Below are 25,908 nucleotides of genomic sequence, written 5' to 3' on the forward strand. Positions count from 1 at the left end.
GCGTGTGTGACTCCTTACCCTGGGCTAATCCTGGACTTCATCTTCTTTCTTCTGGGCCTCCTGAAGCTTGAAACTAACGCTGTCCTTAATTTCTAGGTTCCAACTTTCATTTAATCTTGTAGACTCTGGTGTTCCTTACCTTCTTGTCAGCTCATTTAAAAAACATTTTTTAATCCCACATTCTGGTAGGAGGGTACATCTTGCACCATAATACTATACAGATTTATAAATCAACAATTCTCTCTAAGGTAATTTGAAATAAAACATGTAGAAAAATCGCTGTGTGTAATTCAGATTTTATTGCTTATTGATTATCTCATTCCATACAATTTTAAGTAAACAGACATTGAGAAAATATACTTGGGAGTGTTACAAAGGTGATGGCAATATTGATGAGAGAATGTTCAAGTGTTTTACATAAGGTAGTAAGAGGCACCATTGCCACCATCACCTCCCGAAGTTTGTACCTTTTATATAAAGATTAAAAATAGTTCATTGGCATTTTATTAGCATCATTCTTTGTAATGTATAAACCATGACAAGCCTGAACAATTTCAGAATCTTCAGAGCAAAACAAAGTATTTTCTTCCACTAGCAGATGTAGCAGTATGTTTCTTTAAAAAAACAAGCAAATTAACACAACAAAACCTACACACACAACCCCCAAACAAAAGTCAGCATATTTCAGTGGCCCTGAATTTTAATGTTTCTGTATCACATTAATTCAAGAAATAAAATGCGATTCAACTTTTAAAAGTGAGATTAAATTTCTTCACCATAATTATACTTACTTTATAATTCGAACAATTTAACTGAAGCCAACGTTAACCCAGTAGAAACCATGAATACAACTCAAATTGCACTTATGCTATGGAAACTTCTTTAAAAGTTAATTGTTCTCTAAAAACTCAGACCCAAGCTGCACAGGTATAACTGAGGAACCAATCAATAATCTACCTTTCCAGATACCACAGTAGTAGTTCTAAGTGTTTTTAAAGCTGGACAGGATATACAGAATCACTGTAAATCGCACATAAACATCAATAACTCCCTGGTAAAAATGCACTAATAGTTTCCTCTATTAATGATTAAAAAAGAAAAATCAAGCATGTGCTACATTTCAGCATTTGAAATACTTCTATGTCCACTATTGCAAAGTTGCTCGGGTTGAGAAATACCGCTGAATAGTTGAAAAGAAACAAAACTTGAAATGTGGTTTTATGTTAAATCATTTAGAACACCTCAGTTACCAAACAACTAAAGATACACAATAGCAGATAAATAGAAAAATTTATTAAAAATCATTGTCTCCAACAATACAAAAATTAAATATTAAGGCATCTTTTACTTTTATCTTGGTATACGCAGCAAAGAGAAATGTTTTAAATAGGAACCAGCACTTCTATTCAGATGCTTTCTAATGTATTTGGCAGATTTGTTTTTATATTCTCCTATTCCACATAGCACTGAAAGCTTTCATCATCAAACATGGTGACCCAAACCAAGAAAAAAGTATAAACAGATACTCATTTATTCAACAGTTCACCCTTGAACAATAAAAAGGAACAAAGACTATTATGTGTAAAGTTCAAATACTAGTATTTAAATTTCTCTGAAGCAATTTATGCTTCAGTAATTAAGAGAAAGAAGAGATGACTTTATTAAGACGAGAAGCCTATTAATATGGATCATGCTGCAGAATAATTGTTCACTCAGTATTCTGCTCCACTGGGACGAGAATTTGAAAAGGGCTTCATACTTCTTAAAAAAAAAAATCACATCCACTAGAATGAGATATATAAATTAACACTGATTATTTATTATTCTCCTTATTCGTCCATTGATAAAGCTCAACGGGTTTCAGAAAGTATACCAAACAGTAACATTTTCACCTTTTATTAAGGCAAGTTTGTGAAAATAATACAACCAAATCTCTTCATGAACTTTCAGCTTAAAACATTTTTTACATAAGAAACATACAAAAATTGTTTTATAAAAAGCCACCTCAATACCATAAAAGAGTAATGAAAGATTTTGAACCCAGTGTACTTTTTAAAGGATGTTCTTCCCTTGTCTCAAATTCCAAGTACTATTCATCATCTTTAGAGCCAGTTTTGCTTAACTATAAAAAAACAAAAAGAAATATTCAACAAGTTTAAGCTCTCATATTTTGAGTTCATTTATTTCACTTAGTATCAAAAGTAAACATTTATAGTTACTAGAGCAGACAACAAGGTTCAAGTAACTTCAACCACCTTCAGCTTTCACCATATGTAACTATACTTCAAAAACGATTCTTTACAAGTATAACCCCAACAAAACAAAGGGGGAAAAATCTCTTGAAGCTTTCCAAAAAAATAAACTAGAACCAAGAAGATATAAAAGGCGCCATTTGTAAAATGAATGATAGCTTCTATTTTTGTCTTTTATTACAAACAATGAAATATTTTAATTTCTAAAAATTTTCTCGTAAAAAAAAGTTAAGATTATCTTAGCCAACAATTCTTAAAGTACAGCTTTGAAAATGTGATAAAAATCTTAAACTGCAATTGTTTTGATAAAAATCTATAGCAGGAGTTGGCAAATTGGGTGGTAGGGGGTTAGATAAAATTACCAAAGAATAATACAAAGGCAATTCTGACTGGAATAAAGACCCGGCCACTAAGAAATCCCAGTAGAACCCAGAAAATGTGGGAAACTGTGAAGAGTAAAAACTGCTAAGTGTAGTGGTTCTCAAATATTTTGGCCCCAGGATCTCTTCTCACACTTAAATATTGAGGATACTAAAGAATTTTTTTTAAAAAAATGTAGGTTATATGTCTACTACCTTTGACATTAAAACAGAAATTTAATTCATGTAAAAATTACAATAAACTCATGTTAATAACATTTTTAAAACGAAACAATGCATTTTCTAAAACAAACAAAACCTAATGTGAATTTACATTTTTGCAAATCTCTATTATTTTGCTCAACAGAAGCCAGCTAGGTTCTCACTAATCTGTTTCTATGGTAAGGCAGGTATAATGGAAGACAGCTACAAGAACACAGCACAAGTCCTAAGAATAAACGGAGTTAATAGAAAAATGCACATACTTACATCCTAAACCTACATACTACTTAGAAAATTCCGGAAAATGCAAGAATATAAAAGCACATATACTATTAGCACTCTGATAGAAGAATATTAGTGATGGCATCACCTCGTGTCATGCAGCCTCTATGAATGTCTCTGTATACTTGTGAGAGAATGAGTAAGAAAGGCAAACAACACCTTAATATTACGATGCAGGTGGTTTTGACCTTGCAGACCCTCTGAGAGGGTCTCCAGGACCTCCCAAGTGGAAACTACTAGCTTAGGGTAATGGAATTCTGAGTCCAAACCGTGTCTAGGTGGTAACCTCCCTCTTACAAATATCTTCTCCCATCTCCCAAGAGTACTGGATTATTTAAATTTTACAATCTTTTACAGATTGAAAATTCTAATTTATATTAACAAGGACTCCTTAAAAATAAACAGAAAACTTCTGGAGCCAGGGAAGGAGAAGCACTATCACCTTTAGGTTAATCAGATTCTTTTTCTTCTCACTAACAGCTGGGACCTGCTGCTCTGAAAAGATGATTCTCCTTCTGATTTAGGAACCAGCTCAATCTGGAGCATGGAGCATTTTAAGGTGAGAACAGACTTAGCTAGTGAGATACCTATGGGGACACCTAGTACAACATGAACTATCAATCAAGCATCAGTGGAGGGGGCCCGAATAAAAGAATACTAGACAATCTTCACCCATACAGACATACATACATCTTGCACAAGGAGAGAAGTACTGTTTCTTTATTCCAATTGTAGCTCATTGCTCCCCACTCCCAAGTAATTACTTTTGTACTAGATTCTAGAAGCACAAAGACTATTTTAAATACTTCCTATAGAAAAGGCAGCCCATGGCCCAAACAGATGAATTTAAATTACCCATATTTGTAGGTCTTCACTAAAATCCTAATCTTGAACTATTCTGGGATCATATTAATTACTTCTCAAAGCAGTAGTGGCACTAATTGGCATGCAAAACTTATTTCATGAAGTTCTACAAAGAGAATTAATTGTGTTAATTTCTACTAAGAAATCAAAGCATTTCTTTCTGTGATTTCTTCAATTTCCATATTATTACTAAAAGTCATATTTAAACACGTCCATTCTTAAGATGTACTTATATAAGCAGTCATACTTTATTGTAGTTATAACTTACTGTCACAGATTTTCCATTATCAAAAAAAAAATCTAAAACTGAGGGTGTAGGAAAGAGAAGAATGTGAAAGATATTTCAAAAATACTTACATGCTGAATGTAAAAAAGTAAACAGACATTCCCATGAAATCCAAAGGTTGAGGGGGGAGAAAATGGAAGATATAAATCTCATTATTTGATGGCAATAATTATAACAATTTTTTGAAGACTAGAATATAAATATGATATACCTTCACCACATCAACCCAGTTCCATCCTCGAGGAAGTTCTCCTTTGTGGTCTAAGGGATAAAATAATGGTAACTTTATTTTTAAGACCAATCAGTAATTTAATTAATACACTAATAAATAAGATTTACATACTATTATGCACAACAAATCGATAAAAATTTAAATTACATATGACTGAGTTGAAAAAAATAGTCTATCATGATTATGAATTGAAAGCACTGTTCCCCTGGGGATACTTGCCGAGTATTTCAGGTCTACCCATTTGACATTCCCCTATTTCCATTCAAGACAAAACCTGATATCAAGGAAAAAATATGGAGGTGAGTTGGTAATGACAGACAAACTGCTCAACTTACTAGTTTCATGCACTTGCACAAAGATTTGACTACTTTATAAAAGCTCACTGCTTAAGTAAGAAGCTGTGTTAGTTTACTGTTTCATGAGTTAGTGTTTCACACTAGGAAGCGAGGCCTTATAAACAAATGTTTGGCTTCAAGACTAAGAGGAGGCCTGGTCAACTTATTTATTAACTGCTGTGCTCTGAGATAAAATATTCATTATTTAATCCGATGTATTTTAAACAGGGCTTTAATCTGTTGGGAGTGCTTGAAAACAAGTTCAACTCTTGTATAAGAATTCATAGTTTACAAAGTGATTTCATTCTTTTAATCGATTCAAATTTAGAGTAATTCAATAAATACAATCTAAAATTTTTTCAATTTAATATGGCTTGATTTCCTTTATACTTTGAAAATCTGTACTGAAAACAAGTACACTAATTTTACAGCAAGGGAAACAGAAACTAACCCCGTGATTATTATAGGAGAGAAGCAATTTTACTGGAGCTCAATTTTACGTGCTAATGGTTTTTTTCTTCTTATGCGAATATAAGTATCTTATCCCACTAATTACTGGTTACAGGGGCATGGAGGTAGGTCTCCAATTTTGGTAACTGAAACTTATCCACAGCGCCATCCATGACTGTCCCATTGAAGTTCTATTTAGAATGCAAGCTCCAAGTCACAAACTCCTATACCACAATTATAGGAAGATAATTACTTTTAGGTGGGCATCGTCTAGGAGACAGTAATAAAAGGGAATGATCACAGGCTATTATGTATGAAAACAACAGGTAATGAACTGACATAGATGCTAAACATTCCAGAAAGAGATGAAACAAAATTCTAGAAAACAGACTGTAATGGCTAACAATTTACTGCTTCAGTTTATACTGTACTTTAAGGCTGCTTTGACATTAGGTATAATGGATTCCCAGATTTTTTATTTCACAAATCATTTCAATCGCAAAAATGTATTTTGAAGGCCAACACAAGGTTGCTATCTGTTTTATTTTGCCACAGACATTAAACAAAACATAGACAACCAAAAACTACCAACATTTATAAAAGAAAGGGCATTATTTTAAGCCTCCTCACCGAAGAAAAAGGGTCAGTTCTTCTCAATAAAGGAGAGCTTGTAACCTCACACCAATAACACACACATACAGTCCTAAGTATATACGTACACACTGTGTATATGTATATAAATGTATATATGCACACATGGTAATGATCTCATCAACAGGGAAAAAGGCATTTACAGATTGATATTGATTTGCAAATTTTCAGGTTAAATAAAGGGATAAAATATTATTGTTGATATGAGCTAGAGTTTATAATACTCTTCTAAAGGTATATACCAAATGACTGGTTTAGGACACACAGGAATTCTATTCTTAAATTTTATTGTTGTTGTATAAATAAGTCAACTACAAACAAAAACATTATTTATTGTGCTAAGATTTAATGGCATACCGGACTTCATTTAATATGAAAGCTATATTTCAAAAAAGAACTTTAATAATACATATATCTGCCATAGAAGTAAACAAATAGGAAAATTCTGAACATATCAGAGAGGGTACAAGTAGGACACACATTTGTACACTATCTAATGTTCCACAGATTCAAGACTCATTTATAGTTATTTGCCACTCATCTACCTTCTTCTCAAATGGTTATCTCTTGTGGTAAAATAGTAGGAAATATTTTCATATACATCTGTGATAAGACAGTCTCTGAGCCAAATGTTCCAAGAATAAAGAGTACAGACTAATCTTCTACATGTAAACATGCTCATTAAGCATCCATATTGCAATACAAAGCACATTTGTTATAAAAGAAAAAAAACTAGCACAAACCTGTTTTATCTGCCAGCTTACGCTTCTGGGCTTTTGAAAGTTGTTCTTTTTTGTCTTTTTTCTTACTTGATGGGGCTATATTGGGAGTTTCAACTGAGATGATATTGCTTATGGATGTCTAGAAAAAAGGAAAAATATTCTTAGACTTATGACTTAAAACTTACGGAAAAACACTAAATATGGTTACATCCCGAAATGCGTTAATCATTTTTATATTTGTGAAGTAAACGAATCCCATATTGTTATATCCATTTATAGGTTCAGGGGACCTTAGCACATTACTGGTTTCACTCTTCTAGAAGTTTGCACTGAAAGACATAACATTAGTGCAATTGTTATAACCAGGTCCCTGAGAAAGAACATCTGACACCAGTATTACACTGAAGCTCTGAAGTTCCAAGGTAATTTTACAATTTAGTTTATTTGCTATTATTTGGAAATTTAAGTATGTCTTTAGAAAAATCTCATGTGCCTACCTAGATTATCCTGGTTCCCTGAAGAAATGAAAAAACAACATCAACAAACTTTAATATATTTGGGTCCATGTAGGCACAGTTTATAATAGACAAAATTTAAAATGCTTACTCGATACAAGCATTGCTATGAATGTTGTACATGCATCACTCATTTGGTCCTTACTGTAATCTTATAAGGTAGACACTCTTATAACTGCCATTTTACACATGACACTGAGCATAGTAAGGTTAGAAACTTGCCAGTCACCCAGTAAGTGGTGCAGTGACAATTTGAACCCATGTGGTATGTGGCCCACAGTCCATGAGCTTAGCTCCCTCCCTCCCTCCAGCTGCCTCTCAGTGTTCTTCTGGGCTCCCTGGGGATGGGGAAGCCAGAACCGCTCAAGGAGAAGACACGACCTTTGCTGTCAAAGGCGTACAGCTTGGGGCTCCCTGCACCGCTCCCTGCGTGCAGCCTTCCAGCCTCGCTCCACTCCACCACGGCAAAAATGCCCGACCCTACCGAGACCCAGCGGTGCATCGAGTCTCTGCTGTTTTCCAGAGGACACTGGAAAGGACGGTAACAAATGCAGTCTCTTCCAGACTGAGTTCCTAACCTTCATGAATACAGAATTGGCTGCCTTCACAAAGAACCAGAAGGACCCTGGTGTCCCCACCCGCATGATGAAGAAACTGGACATCAACTGTGATGGGCAGCTGGATTTCCAAGAATTTCTTAATCTTACTGGTGGCTTGGTGGGAGCTTCCATGACTCCTGTACCCGTTCCCAGAAGTGGATCTGAGGAGCCCTTGCAGCTGGCCTCCAGACCCGGCCTTTCCTTCTGATCATCTCCTCACAGACCACCAATACCCCGAGCCCAGCGCACCCATTACCCCATGCAGCCACTCCTGCTGGCAGAAGAAAAACACTATCGTTTTTTTAAACCACACACTGGAGAATCAGAAAATTTGTGCAAGGGTGGGAGAAGAGTGAGAAGAATGTAAATTAGATTGATGAAAGCAGTTACCAAAAGCTGCACAGTAAATAGTAAAAATGCATCTTGGGTGTACATATAATCATGACTAACGATACCAACAGAATCACCTCCACGTTACTCAGACTGATGGAGAGACAGCACTTGTCATTCCTCACTCATTAAATATCTATTCATCCCTACTACAGGCACTGACACAGACTCTGGAGGTATAGTCAGCAAGACAGGTAAGGTCCCACCTTCACTGAGCTTACTTTCTAATGGGGAAAACACAATGAATGAATAAATAAAGGGTAAAAAAAGGCTTCCAGCTTGGTTCATAAGACAAAACTCAATACTGATCACTGAAAGTCTCTCAGTGCAGGACTTGGTGCAAAGGGGTCTAATACATAGATGCTTATGGTCAGAAAGGATGATTATTTCCTTAAGTAATTCTAGAAAAAAGTAACATTTTTCCTATTTAATAAAGTCTCCTTAAATTGCAACACCTTCAAACTGAACTGTGGCAAGACTATTCACAATTAAACAATCCTCATAAAGAAAATCATTTCATACGTATTTTAGCTCTCAATAAGAAGTCCTCTATCTGAGCTTTATGATGAGATCGAATAAATCTGAAAAATATTTGGTTCTACAATATCTCAGTTCTCGTGGGCACAAGAAGTATTTTAGTCTTATAGGAAGGATAAAATCTAAAGAGTATAGTTTAATTTTTAAAGTTACATAGAAACTAAGAAATCTAAAATTGATTGCTCATACTCAGACGTAACTTACTTTGTAACACAAAGTTTCCTTCCAATTTTGAAAAAATAATAACCCAACAAAAATTAATTACTAACAGTAAAATCAAAACATCAAAGAAATCTGGCAAAAACAAGCAGCACACTCACCGTAGAATTAACGGGGTGGTGATTCTCCATGAACTGCTCTTTGTTGTCCTTGGCATATTCAAATAACGTGTAGGTCATAGCAGTGCCGAGATTCACTTCCACCGCTTCCTGGAGCTTGGCTAATATGCTCTGCTTTACAGCCGAGGAGCTACAACGCACAAGAAACACATTGCTAAGAGCAAAGTAAGAGAGTGTGGAAAAAAAAAAAAAAGGAAGAAAATGAAATACTACTCACATGGTGTTGTTAAAAAAAGCGTTCATAGATATAATTGGAGGTGTTTGGGGATATGTTTCTGTCCAGGAAATCTCTATTAAGAAGGCTTTGGGATCACCATTTTCACCTATCTGAAGAAAAGGGAAATCTTAGGCTTGTAAAAAGTGATATAAAGACAGAACAGTAAATTATGATCTTTAAGACGATGAATTCTTCCCAATGTCAGAAATATCATCATTTGAAAAGCTCAGGGGTCCAGGCTAAGACTCAGCAGGGGGTGGGGACGGTATAGTCTGACTCATTCCTGGTCTAACAGCTTTCGCTGACGTCCAGGGCCTGTCTCTCTGACCAGCCCTCCAGCTTTATCCAGTACCAAGACTATGTCTTATAGACAGTTCTTCTTTCATCAAAGTTTTCTGAAGATAAAGATAAAACATCAACTGTGGAACAAGAAGAGGATGGACAAAAATAAGAATCCACAAACTTGAAACACCTCATCTTTGTCTTAAGTTCTCCAATTGCTAAATCATAAGAGGCATGAAGTATAAGTAAATTGATATGTGTTAGCACAATTCCAAGAGACTAGAAGATGGAAATAAAAAATTTAGAGAAAAAAAATGCAAAGGCAAGCAGATGAGGAAAAGTAATACCATAGGCAGGACAGAAATTCCTGAATAATTCTTTATATTTATTTTTTTTAATTAAGGTATAATTGACATATAACATTATATTAGTTTCACATGTACAACATAGTGATTCTATATTTGTATATACTGTGAAATGACCAACACAGAAAGTCTAGTCAATAGCCGTCATCAGTTACAACTTTTTTTCCTGTTATGAGGACTATTAAGATCTACTCTCTTAGCAACTTTCAATACGCAATACAGTATCGTTAACTACAGTCACCAGGCTACACCTTACATCCCCAGGACCTATTTATAATTAGAAGTTTGTGCCTTTGGACTCTCTTTACCTAAATAATTTAGAAATGTCTTTTTTGTTTCTTTTGCTTTGCCCAACTTTGTTTTGGAAAACTTTAATCTTACAGAGAAACTAAATAGAACAATGAACACTCATGGACATGTATCTTACCTACTAAATACCTTTCACTCTATCTACTTTCTCTTTCTTTCTCTCCACTCCGGAACCAACCCTCCTCCCACAATGTGTGTGACTCCTTGGTTTTTGTCGAACCATTTGAACGTAAATTGCAGACATCATAAAATTTCCTTAAATATTTACGAGAAAAATATCCTAACAATAAAATAACCACAACACCATTATCACACCAAAGAAATTCAACACTGATACAAAAGTATGATCTAATTCACAATCCATATAAAAGTTCCCCAAGCATATCTGAAGTGTCCTTTAATAAACCATCTCCTCAAACCACAAATCTATAACCACCAAGGATCATGGATTCTATATTGTTGTCAAATCTCTTTATTCTGCTTTAATTTAGAACAGTCTTTAGTCCTCACTGTGCCTTTTAAATGTCCTTTATGACCAAAAAACCTTTAGGCCAGCTTTCTTTTATCATGTCCCCAGATCAGGACTGCTTGTTTCCTCTGTTTGGATTCAGATTAAATGATTTCGGTAAGGATATTACATAGGGGATGCGGTATATTCTCAGAGCAACGTATAAGGAGGCATGTATGAATTGTCACTGGTGACACCTTGTTTGATTACTTGGTAAAGGTGATATTCTCCAGATTTCTTCAATGTAAAGGTATCTTTTTCATTTTCGAATTAAGAAGTAATCTGTGGGGTGATACTACAAACCTGTGTGTATCTTGTTTCTCAATAACTTTTCACTCATAGGTTCTAGCATCCATTAACGATCCTAGCCTGAAACAATCATTACATTGGTGGTTGCAAAATGACGATTTTTGTGATAAAACTATGGAATGACTCATGAATCAGCATCTGACACTTGAATAGGGCTATGCTATAGTGTTTGTAGTATATGTGCTGCTTTTAAAAAATATTTATTTTAAAACAAGAGCAATATGATTTAAACTTTTCTTTACCCCAAATTGTTACTTGATCCACCTTTATTTTCTGAGGACTCATTTTTTATTTCCATCCCCTCACCCTCAATCTCACCCCACTACCAACATAAGGGAAAGCTTAGAAATCATGTCAAATAAACTTAGGGATCTGTTGCTATACCTATATAATTTGATCAGCTGTATAATGGTTGTCATCGATTTATGCTCATACTTTAAATAGAGAGATAACTGAAAAGTAATAGAAGTTACTGGCTTTATGGAATCGCTGTCCTTCCTCAAGGTGCATGTAGAAACAACTGCCACAATCCTCACACTGTGCTAGGTACCAAAGCGACAGAGACAGGACCATCCCTGTCTCCCAGGAAGACAAACATTCACATAAATCACTAAACTGTAGGATGACTAAAAGTTCGACCGTGACAGAACAAAGTATGAAGCAATGGGGCACGGTCAATTCTGCTTTGTAGTTAGGGGAGAGATAGGAGACATGACCCACATATGTCACACAGGAGGCTTGAGTTAGGTATTAAAGGAGAAGGAGGACGGATGATGGATGAGAGGTGAGGGGAAGAGGAAATGACGGGTCCCAAGGCTGAGTATTAGAAAACATGCAGGGAAATACTTAACAAGCCATTATGTCTGATGGATGGCAGTGGCTGGGAAAGTTTGGAGAGGCAGTTTGAACCAAAAAAAGGGCTTGAATGTTAAGCTAAGGAATTTAATCCTCATTCTGCAGACAAGAGAAACATGGAGAAACCTTTATAAATAACGGAGTAGGATTGCAAATTATGTGTTTCCAACAGCTGACTGGTAGTCTGTGGGAGGACCTACGTGTAAGTGGGAAGCTGAAGAACGAACTGAAAGGGGAGAATCATTTAGGAGGCTGCTAAACCAGTCTGCGGGGTGTGACTAGGACACAGCCACGACGGTAGCCCAGGTCCTCCAACTCTCAACACACCATCTCTGAATCTCACGTGTTCATTACCCCAAATCCATGAGTCACAACAGTATCCACCCTATAAGACACACACACGTCCTACAGCAGCCCGCACACGTGCTCCATAAATAACTGCTGTTGTGAACCAGACATTTAGGAAAGTATAGGGGAAGCTCCATCCCCCATTTGCTAAGGGCAGGGGGCAGTGGTTGGGGAAGTCTGGGGAGGCAGAGAGATTCAAATAGAAGGAAGGGCCCAGGACTTAACTCCATTCTTAACTTTGGCCACTAAGTCTCTCTGCCGTTACATACATGGAGATGGTGTGAGGACGGCTGAGCTTGAAAGGGAATTGAGAAGAGCTGAGCGGAGAGGAGAGCATCTAAAGGAGGCAACTAAAAGAATTTATTTCCTGTCATAGTCTGTAATAATCATGTATCAGGATCATTTCTCACACAATTTATTTGAAACGGTGACGTTAATAACCATCAATCTTTTACAAAAAACTTTCCTATGCCACTATTACTTGTAATCATTTGGATAAATGGTTTACATTATGTATTTACGAAATAAAATACTGGTACTGTTTCATGATGAAAACAGTTATGAGCAACCTCCATTTTAGAGAAAAACTGACAGTTTTTCTGATGATAGTCAGAAAAACTGACAGTTCACATATGTAAAAAATATTAACATATATTAGTAATACAGAATTAAGAAAAATCAACTTTCCTTGACTATATCACAGGGTAGTAAAAAGAATACTAGACTTGGAATAGAGATCTGGATTTTAATCATAATATTTATCAATATCTGCTGTAGGAGCTTGGGCAGTTATGACTGAGAGAAGTTTATGTTTAAGAATAGAAGGTAAAAACCATGTAATTCATAAGGTTTTTTCATTTCTAACATTTTATAATTCTGGTAAGATAAAACAATTTTATCATAGTTTTTAAAAGTTTCTGAATTATATTTTCAAAATTTAAAAATAGTTGATGTCATGGTGATGTATTTCATTTAAATGCTTCAGAAAATCCAAAGACATAATAAAGTCAAGCCACTAGATTTAAAAAAGAAAATCAGCATTTTTAGCAACCTTGAGACTTTTCTAGCAAAGTAGTACCATGTCTTACCCTGTACTGAAATGAAACTGGACTTAATTCCCGGAAACTTTCATCTCCTTCATATATGGAACGTAATGCTTCCAGTTCCATCTGAAAGAAATAAATCAAATAAGTTTTGTTTAGTGGTATAAATGGATTATCAACAGTCTTTAGTTTTCGATTCAGGCCCAGTCAACCAGTTAAAACTTTATTAGCTTATATGGCTTTAGATGTTTATAATATACGTGGATATACCAACAAATCACAATAATACTAATACCTACTTCAAAACTGTGCCAGGCACTGCTTAGCATTTTACAGTGTATTATCTCACTTAATTCTCACATCAATCCTGTGAAGATCTTATAATTTTCTCCTTCTTACCAGAGTAAAATAAGATTAGGTTTAAAGCAACTCTAGCGCATATGCCCTTTATCATTGTTAAAAAGTAGCCTGCGTACAAAAAGAGCATGAAAGACTATCACTTATATATATGATTTATATTTGTAATTCTTCCCATAGAATGATACAAAACTTGAAAAAACACTTAAGGGCAATAAAAAGAACTTGGAAACGATAGAAAAAGGTTGACAAAGATCTACCCAGGATGGGAAAAATGACTGCAAGAGAAAATGCAAGTAATAATCCTTATCTGGAAATATTACTTAGAACATTGTGGGCTTACAAATGAGAAGACTCAATCATTGTGATTACTGATGAATACTTGAGAAGAGAAGCAAAGAATGACTACATTTGGGTACATATTTCAGTTTCCAAAAAAATGCATGAAATGAATTCTACAAACTAAAGACAAGTGGATTTGATCTATGTGGACAAAATTTTCGAATAGATTATTAAAGAAATAGTTTGTGAAGACCTGGGAGAGAAAGTAGTTCCTAAGACCTAGTAAGCATATGAAAAACGAGATATATGTAATGTAAACAACCGATCTTAAGAGAGAGTAACTTGATTGGACATTAGGGAAAGGTACAAAACAGTCTACCTGGATTCCAGCAAGACTTTACAGGTTTCTGTTGCGACTTTTAGAGAAAAACAAAAACAGGAATTCAAACTGGATTCAAGAATAACTGAGAAAATAAGATCGGAACAAACTTACTCAAAATATAATGCTATTCCTTCTGTCCTTACTCCTTTCCCATATTTTAATTAATGACCTGGACAGGAACAAAAGTTGAAGGCAGACTTGCTAAGTCTGTAGATGACAATTTGATAGGATAGTGAATCATGCTGGTGGCAGGACAAGAATTCAAAAGGTCCTTGAAAAACAGTCTAACAAGATGAAACTTTACAGGGTCAGGAGGAGAACTTGTCCTTAGATACCTAAACATACAAGCAGAGGGTGAAAGACACTGCTTTGCATAAAGCACTTAAATGGTTTTACTTGACAGTAAATCTAACTGCAGAGAACTGTAATGCCACAATTTTAAAACAGGACATAAATAAACTTATAGTTTGTCCAGAGACACATGATTTCAGAAGAATTTAAAACAATGGACATGGAGAAAAGCTAAAAGGAACCAGTTAGTATAAAAGTAGTTTGAAAAATTGGGCAGAAAACCTGTCTTCAAAGATCTGAAAATCAGTCATGTGTGACAATGGAATTTTCTTTGTAAAACAGAGACCCCTGCGCCCCACCACAGGCATTTTGGTTGAGTATGGTAGATGTGAGGTAGTGTGCAGGCATCTCTAACAACCACCCTAATGATTCTAAGGCAGTGGTCCATGGGCCAAACTTTGAGAAACATTACACTACGTGCTCCATGCTTCTCAGTAAGAACTGTTCATGTCTTGGCTTAGAAACTCACCTGGCAAGAATACTTTAGAAGGGATACAGATAACTCTCTTGTTGGATTTGGCTCCTTTAAAGGTAACTTCCAATCCAGAGATTCTATTACATCTATCATGTAAAATATTTCAAGCAATATATTCTAAACGAACAGTGAACTACTACTTACCTTGGAGACTCAGATTCTAGCCCTGAATCTACCACTGTGCAGCCCTGAGGAAACTGCTTTACCTTTGTCCTCTTCCCTTTATCGGTACACATTACAAAATTAGAAGGCTCACCTAGAGATAACACGTAGCATCCCCTCCAACTTTGGTACATGTATGCTCAAAATAGATTTCGTACCCCCCGGACAACTATCACGTGGATAAATGATTCCACCAAACAATATGGCCAGAAATCAGAGACACTAGTGTCATAATGCTCCTCCATCAGAAATTCAATTAACTTCCTCCCTACAAGCCAAGAAGTTTTAAAATGTAAAGGTGATCAGATTCCAACCAGCATAACTCAGTTCACAAGTGCTGCACAACACACGGGATTTAAGGCGAGCCAAGTGCACCGGGTTGCGGACCAAGGACACTCATTCTTGTTATTAAGGGGACCTGGGGAGACCTCGAAGTCTACAAAATTTAAAACTGCGGGGCGAGGGCGGGGCAGAGGCGGGCGAATGCCTGGCCTATGCTTGCACTGCACCGGTCAACTTGGGGCACCCCAGCCAGGCTGTCTGCTGTAGGGGTAGGGACAAGGGCACGTGCGGGGCTGCCCGTCAGTCGCCCTTCCTCGGGGTTGGGCACCGCGCCTGGGCGGGGGCAGGGGCGTCCAGTGCCGGGGACTCACCTCCTGGTCCTCGTTGGCACCCATCGAGCCGGTCGCAGGGCGCCTCCTGCACGATCTGCGTTCGCGACTACTGAGAGAAAGCGCGAGCAGTGACCCCGAGGCCGGGCGTCTCGTCCCGCACTCTCAGCTGCTGGAGGCACACCGTTTGCACCGCAGACGAGTCACGCGTACCTCCGACCCTCCCGCAACGCAAAGCTGCGGATCCGGGGGTAAGAGCTCGGAGCCGGGGGTCGCAGCAGGCGGGGCGCGTAAGCCTCTGGGACGAGAAAACGGGGCGGTAACGACAAAGGCTCCGCCTCCTCATTCTTCTCCCTTCTTCTATTGGCTCCTTGTCTCTCCACCCCCAACTCCTGCTCCTCTAGGAAATGGAGCGTCTTCCTCACGTTTTGTGGAGTAGCGTAAAGTTCCGGGAGAGCGATTGGTGTAGAGCTCTGTCACTCAAGCCCAGAAATTACTTCCTGTGCCTACGCAGGTGGATACTGGGAAATCTGGCTTGCTGGAACGGGCTTTGAGGTGGTGTCGGTAGGGACTGGGTAAGACTGCTTCCCCTCTGCCTCCGGTGGCTGAGGGCGACCGGCCACAACTGCAGCGGGCCAGGGCGTGCGGCCTGGGTGAGTCTGGGTCGGGAGACCTGCAGGACCAGGCGAGACCGCTGAGGGAAAGAGCTACTAGCTCTTAACAATGCTGATTTGGGGGGCCTGCGTTTCCTGAGGCGTCTGCGGGTGCAATTTTGGCATTTCTTTTTTAGCCCCTAAAGAAAAAACGTACCTATTTCTAGGGACTCCAGCTTTAAGGGTAAAAGGGGAGGAGAGGAGGAACATAGGGCTACAGCGTTATTTTCTCCGCCTTTCATTGTAGCTACTAGGACAGAATTCTGCGCCCCTGGGACGGTGGCCCTTTTTAAGTCGGTTGTTTCTTCACATCATCATCAGCTTTTTTTTTTTTTTTTTCCCCATCATCCAGGCCCCAAACTGTCGTTCCCATTTGGACCGTTTTGTAGTTGAACTTATTTGAATCTTCTCCTTACTAGCCTTAGATCCTATACACCGAACTTCCGTTCATTAAAAAATAGTGACCACATAATTTTTTATTTCCCACTTTGATTGGTCAGCTTTCTTTGCTGTATATCATCCTTTCCAAGACCCTTATTATTATCTTCCATGCCAGCTTCCAGATTACTTCCCTTACACTACACCTCCTTCCATGTCATAATTTGGTTAGTTGGTTCATTGGCTTCTTCCAGGAGAAGAAATTTCTTCTGCAGGCTGCCATAGAGATCCATACAGTCTCTGTACCTGTCCCTTGCCATTCCCATCCTTTGCTGCAGAATAAGCACGAACATTTCACGTGCCAAAGCTTTTAAGGTAGAATGTGGGAAGAATTTCTGGTTCAGTTTCATAAGGTAATTGTTTTGGAACGGAATTACGATACTTTAGAGCTGTGCTGTCCAATATGGTAGCCAGTAACCATATGTGGCTATTGAGCATTTGAAATAGGGTAACCTGCACTGAAATGTGCTGGGAGTGTACAATACACACCGGATTTTGAAAACTTAGTACAAAAAAAGTAAAATATCTTTTTAATAACTTTTATATTAATGTTGACATGATAATATTTTGGATATATTGGTTAAATAGAATATTATTAAAACTAATTCCACCTGTTTCTATTTTTTTAGTGTGACTGCTAGAAAATGCACATAGGATACAGCAGGGAGTGCATACATATCACCTCATTCAACGTAGTATCTGGTGCATGGCAAATTCAAGTTTTACTTTTTTGGAATTTTCTGGAATTTTTTGTTTTTTTCCAATAGTATTTTCAATCTGCAGTTGGTTGACTGCAGATATGAAGCCCTCAGATATGGAGAGCCGATTCTATTTAGATAATTAGCATATTATTTAAAAAATATCCCAGGAATTCAGAAATTTGATGTTAGCAATTACAGAGAAATTAGAGACTGTTGTACTTTATTGTATGTCTAAGTCAGTAATTATTTTTCTTTATAGCTGAAGTAGGTCAGGAGACCTATTTTAATTTGATCATGCTTTCTTGGTCTGCTCATCCCAAAGTTCTGTGCGCATTTTGAGATGTTAATGAAAATACTGATTTGTCTTAAAGTTGACTGCAGCCTTTGTAATGTGAAAGATTTTTTTATAAATGCAATAACAATAAATTTCAGTAGGTCAAATTAGGAATTAAAGTTTTCCTTTTTCATCTTTTGTATTAGCTTGATAGTTTGCAGACACTTCAAAATCTTTTTACCATTTTGTAATTTTTCTAAATGGTGGAGGTTCATATATTAGGTATGGATATGGACTTTAAAGAATTTAGTTATGAATGTATTAACATTTATATTTCAGATTTTTCTTAACGCGTTGAACATGAGCCCAACACAGTGGGACTTCCCTGTGGAATTATGTTGTCGGCCTATGGCTTTTGTTACTCTTACTGGCCTGGATGTGGTTTATAATGCTGTCCATCGAGCTGTCTGGGATGCTTTCTGTGCCAATCGGAGGGCTGATCGGGTACCAATTTCTTTCAAGGTGCTCCCAGGTGACCACGAGTATCCCAAATGTAGACCCAAGGTAATGAATGGCATTCTGATTGCATGGGTGCTCTCCATCTCTCCCTCTATATGTGTGTATACCATGTTTCCCCCAAAATAAGACCTAATGCGTCTTTTGGAGCAAAAATTAATATAAGACCCGGTATAATATAATAGCCGGTCTTATTTTACTGTAAGACTGGGTCTTATATAATATGACATGATATGATATGATATAATATAATGTAATATAATATAACATAGGACTGGGTCTTAATTTTTGCTCCAAAAGACACATTAGAGCTGATTGTTCAGCTAGGTCTTGTATTTGGGGGAACATGGTATCTTTTTTGTTCCTATTGCTTATGCTGGAAAACCCCCGAGTTTATTAAGGAATGGTTACAGTTATGCATAAAGAAAACCCAGGGCTTTTTCATGTATGTAATATACTATAGGTGTGTTTTAAAGATAGTTATTTTTTTCAATTCCAGAGGAATAATTACTTTATAATCATTAAACCTTTTATCCTATGAGCCTAGGTTTTCCTTTTTTCATTTGTTTAAAAAAAACCCAATGTCTCCATGAAGGCCTCTTAAAAGGAAGGTCTCACATTCCCCATTTATCATTGCCAGTATCATTATAGAATCCATGGACTTTACAGTTTGGTTCAATTTCACACACATTGTTTTGAGCGTTTGTTTTGTGTTAGATACCTGGAACTATGCAATAGGCTGGTGATAGAAATTTAAATAAGACATGTTCTCTGTCCTTAGGGAGTTCTACATAAACTAAAACAGTTTATTCACTGTGGAATGAGGAAAGGTGTTAGGTTCAAAACTGTCATTTAAGGTGAGCATCATAATAGAGACAATTTACCTAGAAAAATAATATTTATAATGATAGTATTAATAGTAGCTAATACATATATAGCGCTTATTATGTCAGTTTTTTAAAGGAAGTTATGTACACTTAATTGATTTTTTTATTTATCATATTTGTATGAGTTTCATCTGACAGTAAACTAACAAAGCACATTGATCAAAATAACTGCGCCCTCACCGCCCTCACCTTTTTTCTTTTTTCCCCCTAGAGTAGAGTTTCTAACAGATTGGCCTCTAGACCAAGTGTGTCATCATCATCTGGAGTGTTTATTAAAAATGTAAATGCCAGGTCTCCTCAGTTAAACTCTGCAAGGGTAGTACTTTGTTACCTGCCGATTCTTTTCATGTGTTTGAGAAGCACACACTTGAGACACAGTTTGATATACCCAGCCATAGAAACGGAGAGCTCTCTCTGAAACTGCAAATAATAGCACCCCTGGCCCTTACACACCTTTTTTTTTTTTTAATGTGGTATCTGTGTCAACGAAGGCCAGTTGCCCCGTACAACTCATCCCCTTTTCTCCTCAATTCTCCAGTTTGGGAGCTTTTCATTTTCATCTTCCCAGTTGTTTCCTTACTGTTCTTGTTACTCCTCACTTAAAGTAGGCATTACACCAGCATGAGCTGGAATAGTCTGAGTCAGTGCAGGTGCTTTAGAAATAATTAGAAATTTCAGCTGCGTTCTCCAGGGCTAATCCACCTACTGTGTCACCTCCCCACGACCTGGCACTCAGCGCTGATGCCTGACTGACTGTTCTTAATGCTTCTATATTTACGAATTGTTCTTCATTTTTCCCTTTAGCCACAAGTAAGGTGAAGTGTCATCCTGTTAGTATGTGTTGGAACAAATGAAGCCATGTTGGGTTTTAGATAATAGTGTATTTGAGCAGCTTTTACAGGAACAGAAATTGGGATGAGGAATATAAGTAGAATTGACCTGGAAAAGGGCTCTTTGTTTCCAGGGCATTTGAGAGCCTTGACATCATTAGAAACTCTTGGCTTTGGTCATTCTTTAAATGGAAATTGTTGCAGCTCTCGGGTTGTGATTCTACCGGTAGTACTTGCTAGCTCTCATTTGGTCTGTTAGCCAGAATTTCCTTCATCTTAAAAATGGCTTATGTATGTAATGATTGAGATAAAGGCACATAAAGTACTTGGCACTCAAGGATAGGTGGTGTCTGCTGCTGTTATTATCAAGTAACTCTTTCCAACTTTTGCCAATATTTGCAGAGAACTTCATATGAATGGTACATTCCGAAAGGGATCTTAAAGACTGGCTGGATGAATAAACATCTGAATCTGGTGCCAGCGCTGGTGGTTGTGTTCTATGAACTGGACTGGGATGAGCCTCAGTGGAAGGAAAAGCAGTCAGAGTGCGCTACCAGAGTGGAAATAGTCAGGTCTGGTCTTCTCCGTTTGTCAGGTTGACTGGTTAGGCTGTACCTGTCTTTTGTTTACTAACATTTATTGAAGGCGACTGAATGCTGTTTAGACTGCAGTGGTCACTTTAGGGATCGCAGACCTCCAGTGAAACTAGTTCAGTTCCTTACAGGAAGCATTAATATGAACTTCTGCAATGCTAAGCAATGAGAAGAAATTAGAAGACAAATTGATCCGAATTTCCAGATGCTTTATCTTGCACTTATATTTTTGAAGATACAGTAAACTGTCCTTTAGTTCCATATATACTTTTGCTTTATCACCATTTCAGTTGCAAAATAATTCTTTTGAATGACTACTTTGTCATGTATCATTATAAAGAAATAAGTTGTATTATAACTTTTACCTAAAAGTATATATTAAGTTTTTGCTTTTAAAACATTTTTGTAAAGAGGAGAAGCTTGATATGAGATACTTTTAGAATTTAAATGATTGTGGCATATATGTTTCTTTGTATGCAGTGTTTTTTTAATTTGTAATTTATGTTTGAATTATCAAACTTGTATTTTATGTAAAGTCTTGAATACATTAAAAATTTTTTAAAATTATTTAATTAATTTTATTATTATTTTTCCACTGCAGGCAAAGTTTACAAGGGAGAAACACAAAAGTTGCAGTGGTTCTAATTCAGAAGAAAACCCCTTTGCCCCCAGGTATCAAAAAGTTAATGAATAACTAATTAATTGCCTTATACCTCCAATTCTTATTGCCAGGAGGCATAATTTTTAATGTTACAATCTTTTATGCACACATATTTTTACGGATAAATGTTTTCAAATTTTTTGGGTGGATACCCAGGAGAGCCATTTGCAGCAACATGGATGGATCTTGAGATTATTATACTAAGTGAAATAAGTCAGAAAAGGTCGAGAACCGTATGATTTCACTGATATGTGGGATATAAAAACTGAAAGCAACAAAGGAACAAACAAACAAACAAACAAAAACTGATAGACATAGACAATAGTTTAGTGGTTACCAGAGGGTAAAAGAGAGGGTGGGGTGGTAGATGAGGGTAAACGGGATCAAACATATGGTGATGAAAGAAGAACTGACTCTGGGTGGTAAACACACAATGTGATATATAGATGATGTATTACAGAATTGTACACTTGAAACATTACTGACCATTGTCATCCCAGTAAACTTAAAAAAAAAAAATCTTTCATGCATTCAGTTATGCATGAATGTGTGAAAAATGGTGTGTTAACTTTAAAAAGTACTTATAATGCATGAATATATGTTAAACAACTAAAAATATTAAAGAGTGTAAATCTTTCTAAGTCGTACTCCCTGAGTTCTACTTAACTTCCCATGGAGGCATGAATTAATTGACAAAGCAGTTATTCACTTGATTTTTTAAAAAGGTTTACTTATCTGTGATGTATTTGAAATTATATGGTATCTTCTGTAATATTTTTTTCTTAATTTGCAATGGGGCTAAGAAAAATGATACTGGATTTCTAATTTCCTATAAGAAAATGTCTTGGTTTCAAATGCTTGTTTCTTCTACCTTGTCATATATTGAGAGGCCAAAATATTTTTTTTGTTTCTGTGTTGAAACCTACAGCATCCTAAATAGTTTTGGAAATCATTTTCATGAATTATTGCTTTCATTTTTAGTTTTGGTTTTTTGAAATAGTTACGTAGCGTACCTGTTGGCATTACATGCCCTGTCTTGGCTCAATGTATCTTGGCTTAACTTCTAACAACCCCACAGAGCTCTCAAGAACCCCAGGAGCCCTACTGGCTGGATGACAGTGGTTTAGGTTTTTATTCTTAATGATATTGTTCAGATTTGGGGAAATGTTCATTTAGAAAAATGACATTAATTATTTTCTCTCTTTATCTTTATGGGACTTTTTAACAGGAGAAGATGTCATTGCTTCAGAAAGGGCTGCAGCTTTATGTAATGCATGTGAACTCTCAGGAAAGTCTTTGTTTGTACTGCCCCACACCGACCACCTTGTGGGTTATATTATAAGGTAAATAACGGTCTTTAGATTTTTTTTCTTTATGTTGTTCTTTAGGCATTGAGAAATTGGTAGTTTAGAGCCATTTATTAAAAAATAAAACATGTTCATGGGCAAAAATTCAAATGGTACAGAGGCTATGAGACAAAAGTGAAAGTCCCCTTTGTCAACTCCTTAACCTTCTCCAATTCGTTGAGGTAACCATTATGAACAACTTAAGTTTCCTTTCTAAAAAACCTATTTTTATATAAAAATAAATGTAATCATACCACACACTGAACTGCCACATAACATTACCTCATTGACACCATATGTATCCATGTAGGCCAACTTCATTTAAAAAAAAGATTTGCATATTTTTTTATTGTACTTCTCTGTAATTGCTTTATGTCCTTTTATGACATACCTTGTTTGTCCTTTCATATGAGCATCTCCATTTCTGGCCTCTTGTTTTGCTTCATTTTCGATATGTTGATGTGTTTATTTAAGTAATTTTTAAGGGTCTGAGCCCCACCATATCTTAAATGTCTTTATAAAGCGTGTATGTATAACGGGCATATTACCCTAGGGTACAACATTATCTCACAAATTATGTGACCACTATCCTTTTTTTTTCCTAGCACTTAGTGTTGCAGAGGAGACATTTTATAGTATTAAGTTTCTGGCCATGATGTATTTAGATATGAATATTTTCATTGATTTTTAACTATGTAATGGTTTCCCTTTCGTTCTGCATAAGTGTCCTTAAAATGAAGAACAGTGAATAATCTTTGATTATTGCTTCTCTTATGTTTGTTCCTGTCTCTCAGAAGTAAACTTCTAAAAATGATCTACAAGGAAGTTATATGCCATTCTCATTGGTATATAAATGAAATGACTTCTAAGACAGAGAAGCATAAATCCAGAAAGAAAGAGCATGAAAAGGCAACAAAAAAAGATGAACTGTCAGAAAACTTAAATGCAGTTAGCAAAATAAATCTCCACACTGGAAGCACTAGAGTCGAATTGATACTCTAGAAAGTCAGATCAGTAGTGCTAAGGATAAAATTCAGATGACTACCCAGAGTGCAGAGGAAAGGGATAACGAGTTTGTTTTTTCAGCTTATGACTCAGGGGAGCACAGAGAGGAGGCGCAGTATCTAGGTAGCTGGTGGGCACGCACCCACCTGTGCTTGCCCCTTGCACTGTGGTCATCCCAGCCTACCAGCCGGCCTCTGGCTGCCTCTCCAGGCCTTTACAGTTCTTCTCTGTCCTTTGTGCTTCAGTAGTTCCCTGTTCACAGTGCTGTTTCTTGTCTGTGCTTTCACAGTAGCCCCCTTTTCTAGGCGCTCTCTTACTCAGCTTTTAAGTCTCAGCTGTCATGCAGCCTTCTTTAGAAAGTCATTATCCTCTATCCTATACCTCAACCCAGTGATTCTTAACTGGGGTGATTTTGCCCTCCAGGGCACATTTGGGAATGCCTGGAAACACTTAGGATTGCGCGATAGAGGGTCTCCTAACTGACATCTCACAGTTGAAGGCCAGGGAGGCTACTGTACATCCTACTGTGCACGGAGCAGCCCACACAGCAAAGAGTTACCTGGTCCAAACATCGAGAGTGTTGAGATTGAGAACCTGCCTTAATGCTTGGCCCGTCCTCAGTTTTCAAATTTAGTACTATCATGGATACAAGAGAAACAAGATGCGGCTTCTGCCCTTAACCCCTGTGGTCCTATTGGGGATAATGAAACATCTCAATAAGGAGTACAGTGTCAAAATGACTGATGTAAAAAGCAAGACCTCCAAAATACGGATGTGAGCACCGGGTGCATAAGGCAGTCCCTATCTTCATCTTTGTATTTTTTCTTAAGAGAGAGCATAAAGCTGAATATCAGTAAATCTTCATACTCAGTGTCTGATCTGGGAGGAATTAGCAGAGTTACTGGTGGCACCCTTACTCATTTGTGTGCTTTCAGGACATTTTGATGTATTAAGTATACATGCTGCAAGTTGTCAGTGATTTGGTTAATTTTGTTTAAGTGTCAAAGTGGTAAAATTTATAAAACTTGCGTTAATGTGTTGAGTAAGAATCTTTTCTACCTGAGAGGTTCAGTGATCATTTGAATGCAAAATACTTAAGAGAATTGTCAGACTTACGATGAGTTAAGCATTTTGCTTTACTAAAAAAAAAAAAAAAAAAAAAAAAAAAAGTGTTTTGAATTCTCAGACCTTTCCTCTTAGGACAACAGGCTGGCTGTCACTGTCATGCTAACCAGCAGATTAAAAAAACATTGAACTTGGCCTTTCAAAACAAAGGTGACATTTTAATAACACATAAAGAAGCAAATGCTTTTCAGAGGAAAGTTGTGCTATAGAGTGAATGTGCTGAAAATGAAGTGTCTCAGCATTTTGATTTTTTTTTCCTGAGACCAATTTAAATGTGTGGTCTATATAATTATTTGCTGTCACCATCAATTGCAGTCTTGAAAATATTGGAAACAATCTTCTGACTAGTTTAAAACTATTTCAAAAAAAAGTTCAAATAGGTCCCAACTCACTTGTTAAAAATATAAAACACCATATACACGTGCACAGATCCATGTGGTTAGATTTTGGATCTCTGGTCTATATGCCTTTCCCTAAAGTAAGAATTGGGACTGCTATAAGCATTTTGATGGGTGGGACTCTTCCCTCCTGTCACGCTTAGTGAAAAGGCTGTAGGGAAAAGAGGAAAGGAGGTAAGTAGTCCAACCCTCCTGCTGCTATTGCTTCTGCTTTTCTTACTGCCTTTACTTTCAGCCTTTAACCCAGGATCTGCCTTGAACAGTAACTTCCTTTTAAGTATACGGTAGCTCCTTGCTGTGTTCCCTAGAGCTGTATGACTATTTTTCCCTGTTACATACTTGCCGAAATTCAGGAAAGCTCCTTTTCTTTTAGACTTAAGTCAGAATCTATAACATGGAAGCTTGAGTGTTCTTCACCTGAAAACCAATAGCTCTGTTTCCTAGTGTTAGTGATAGCTTTTCAAAGTTCAGCTGTAGTGACTTACATGTTTGCATACTCTAAATAAAAAGAGTGCCTAATTCATGTGCTAGTGTAGCGGTAGCAGAAAATGGATCCCAAATTACTTTGCATGAATTTTGCTAGCATGAATA

General features: G+C 36.9%; 2 protein-coding genes and 1 pseudogene across 6 annotated transcripts in view; 2 read left to right on the forward strand and 1 right to left on the reverse strand.

Moving 5' to 3' along the window:
• Positions 1-280: 280 nt before the first annotated feature.
• On the reverse strand, positions 281-16,217 carry RWDD4 (RWD domain containing 4). Of its 4 annotated transcripts, XM_019736180.3 has the most exons (8): positions 15,933-16,217; positions 13,316-13,396; positions 9,252-9,361; positions 9,017-9,164; positions 6,677-6,794; positions 4,477-4,526; positions 4,337-4,339; positions 1,942-2,122 (listed from the first exon to the last, which is right to left on the reverse strand). In XM_019736180.3, exons 1-8 carry the CDS (start codon positions 15,954-15,956, stop codon positions 2,090-2,092), a joined length of 567 nt encoding a protein of 188 aa, XP_019591739.1. In that variant the 5' UTR covers positions 15,957-16,217; the 3' UTR covers positions 1,942-2,089. The 4 variants fall into 4 exon arrangements, with proteins under 4 accessions (XP_074185958.1, XP_019591739.1, XP_074185960.1 ...); XM_074329857.2 differs by lacking the exon at positions 4,337-4,339 and having other exon boundaries at positions 281-2,122; XM_074329859.2 differs by lacking the exon at positions 1,942-2,122 and having other exon boundaries at positions 4,152-4,339.
• LOC148755095 (protein S100-A11 pseudogene) lies at positions 7,635-7,934 on the forward strand (annotated as a pseudogene).
• Positions 16,218-16,349: 132 nt separating the features above from the next.
• The window catches only part of TRAPPC11 (trafficking protein particle complex subunit 11), a 43,369-nt gene continuing 33,810 nt past the window's right edge, over positions 16,350-25,908 (forward strand). Inside the window, exons 1-5 of one of the 2 annotated variants that reach the window (XM_074329855.2) lie at positions 16,350-16,465; positions 18,296-18,520; positions 20,592-20,761; positions 21,384-21,454; positions 22,672-22,786. In XM_074329855.2, the coding sequence (XP_074185956.2) occupies positions 18,317-18,520; positions 20,592-20,761; positions 21,384-21,454; positions 22,672-22,786 (560 nt within the window). In that variant the 5' untranslated portion in view covers positions 16,350-16,465; positions 18,296-18,316. Of the gene's footprint in view, positions 16,544-18,295; positions 18,521-20,591; positions 20,762-21,383; positions 21,455-22,671; positions 22,787-25,908 lie in introns of both variants that reach the window. The other variant, XM_019736172.3, reaches the window with a different exon arrangement.

This window comes from Rhinolophus sinicus, chromosome 16 (genome assembly GCF_057876585.1).
Source record: "Rhinolophus sinicus isolate RSI-liver-muscle chromosome 16, RSI-T2T, whole genome shotgun sequence".
NCBI classification, from domain to species: Eukaryota; Metazoa; Chordata; class Mammalia; order Chiroptera; family Rhinolophidae; genus Rhinolophus; species Rhinolophus sinicus.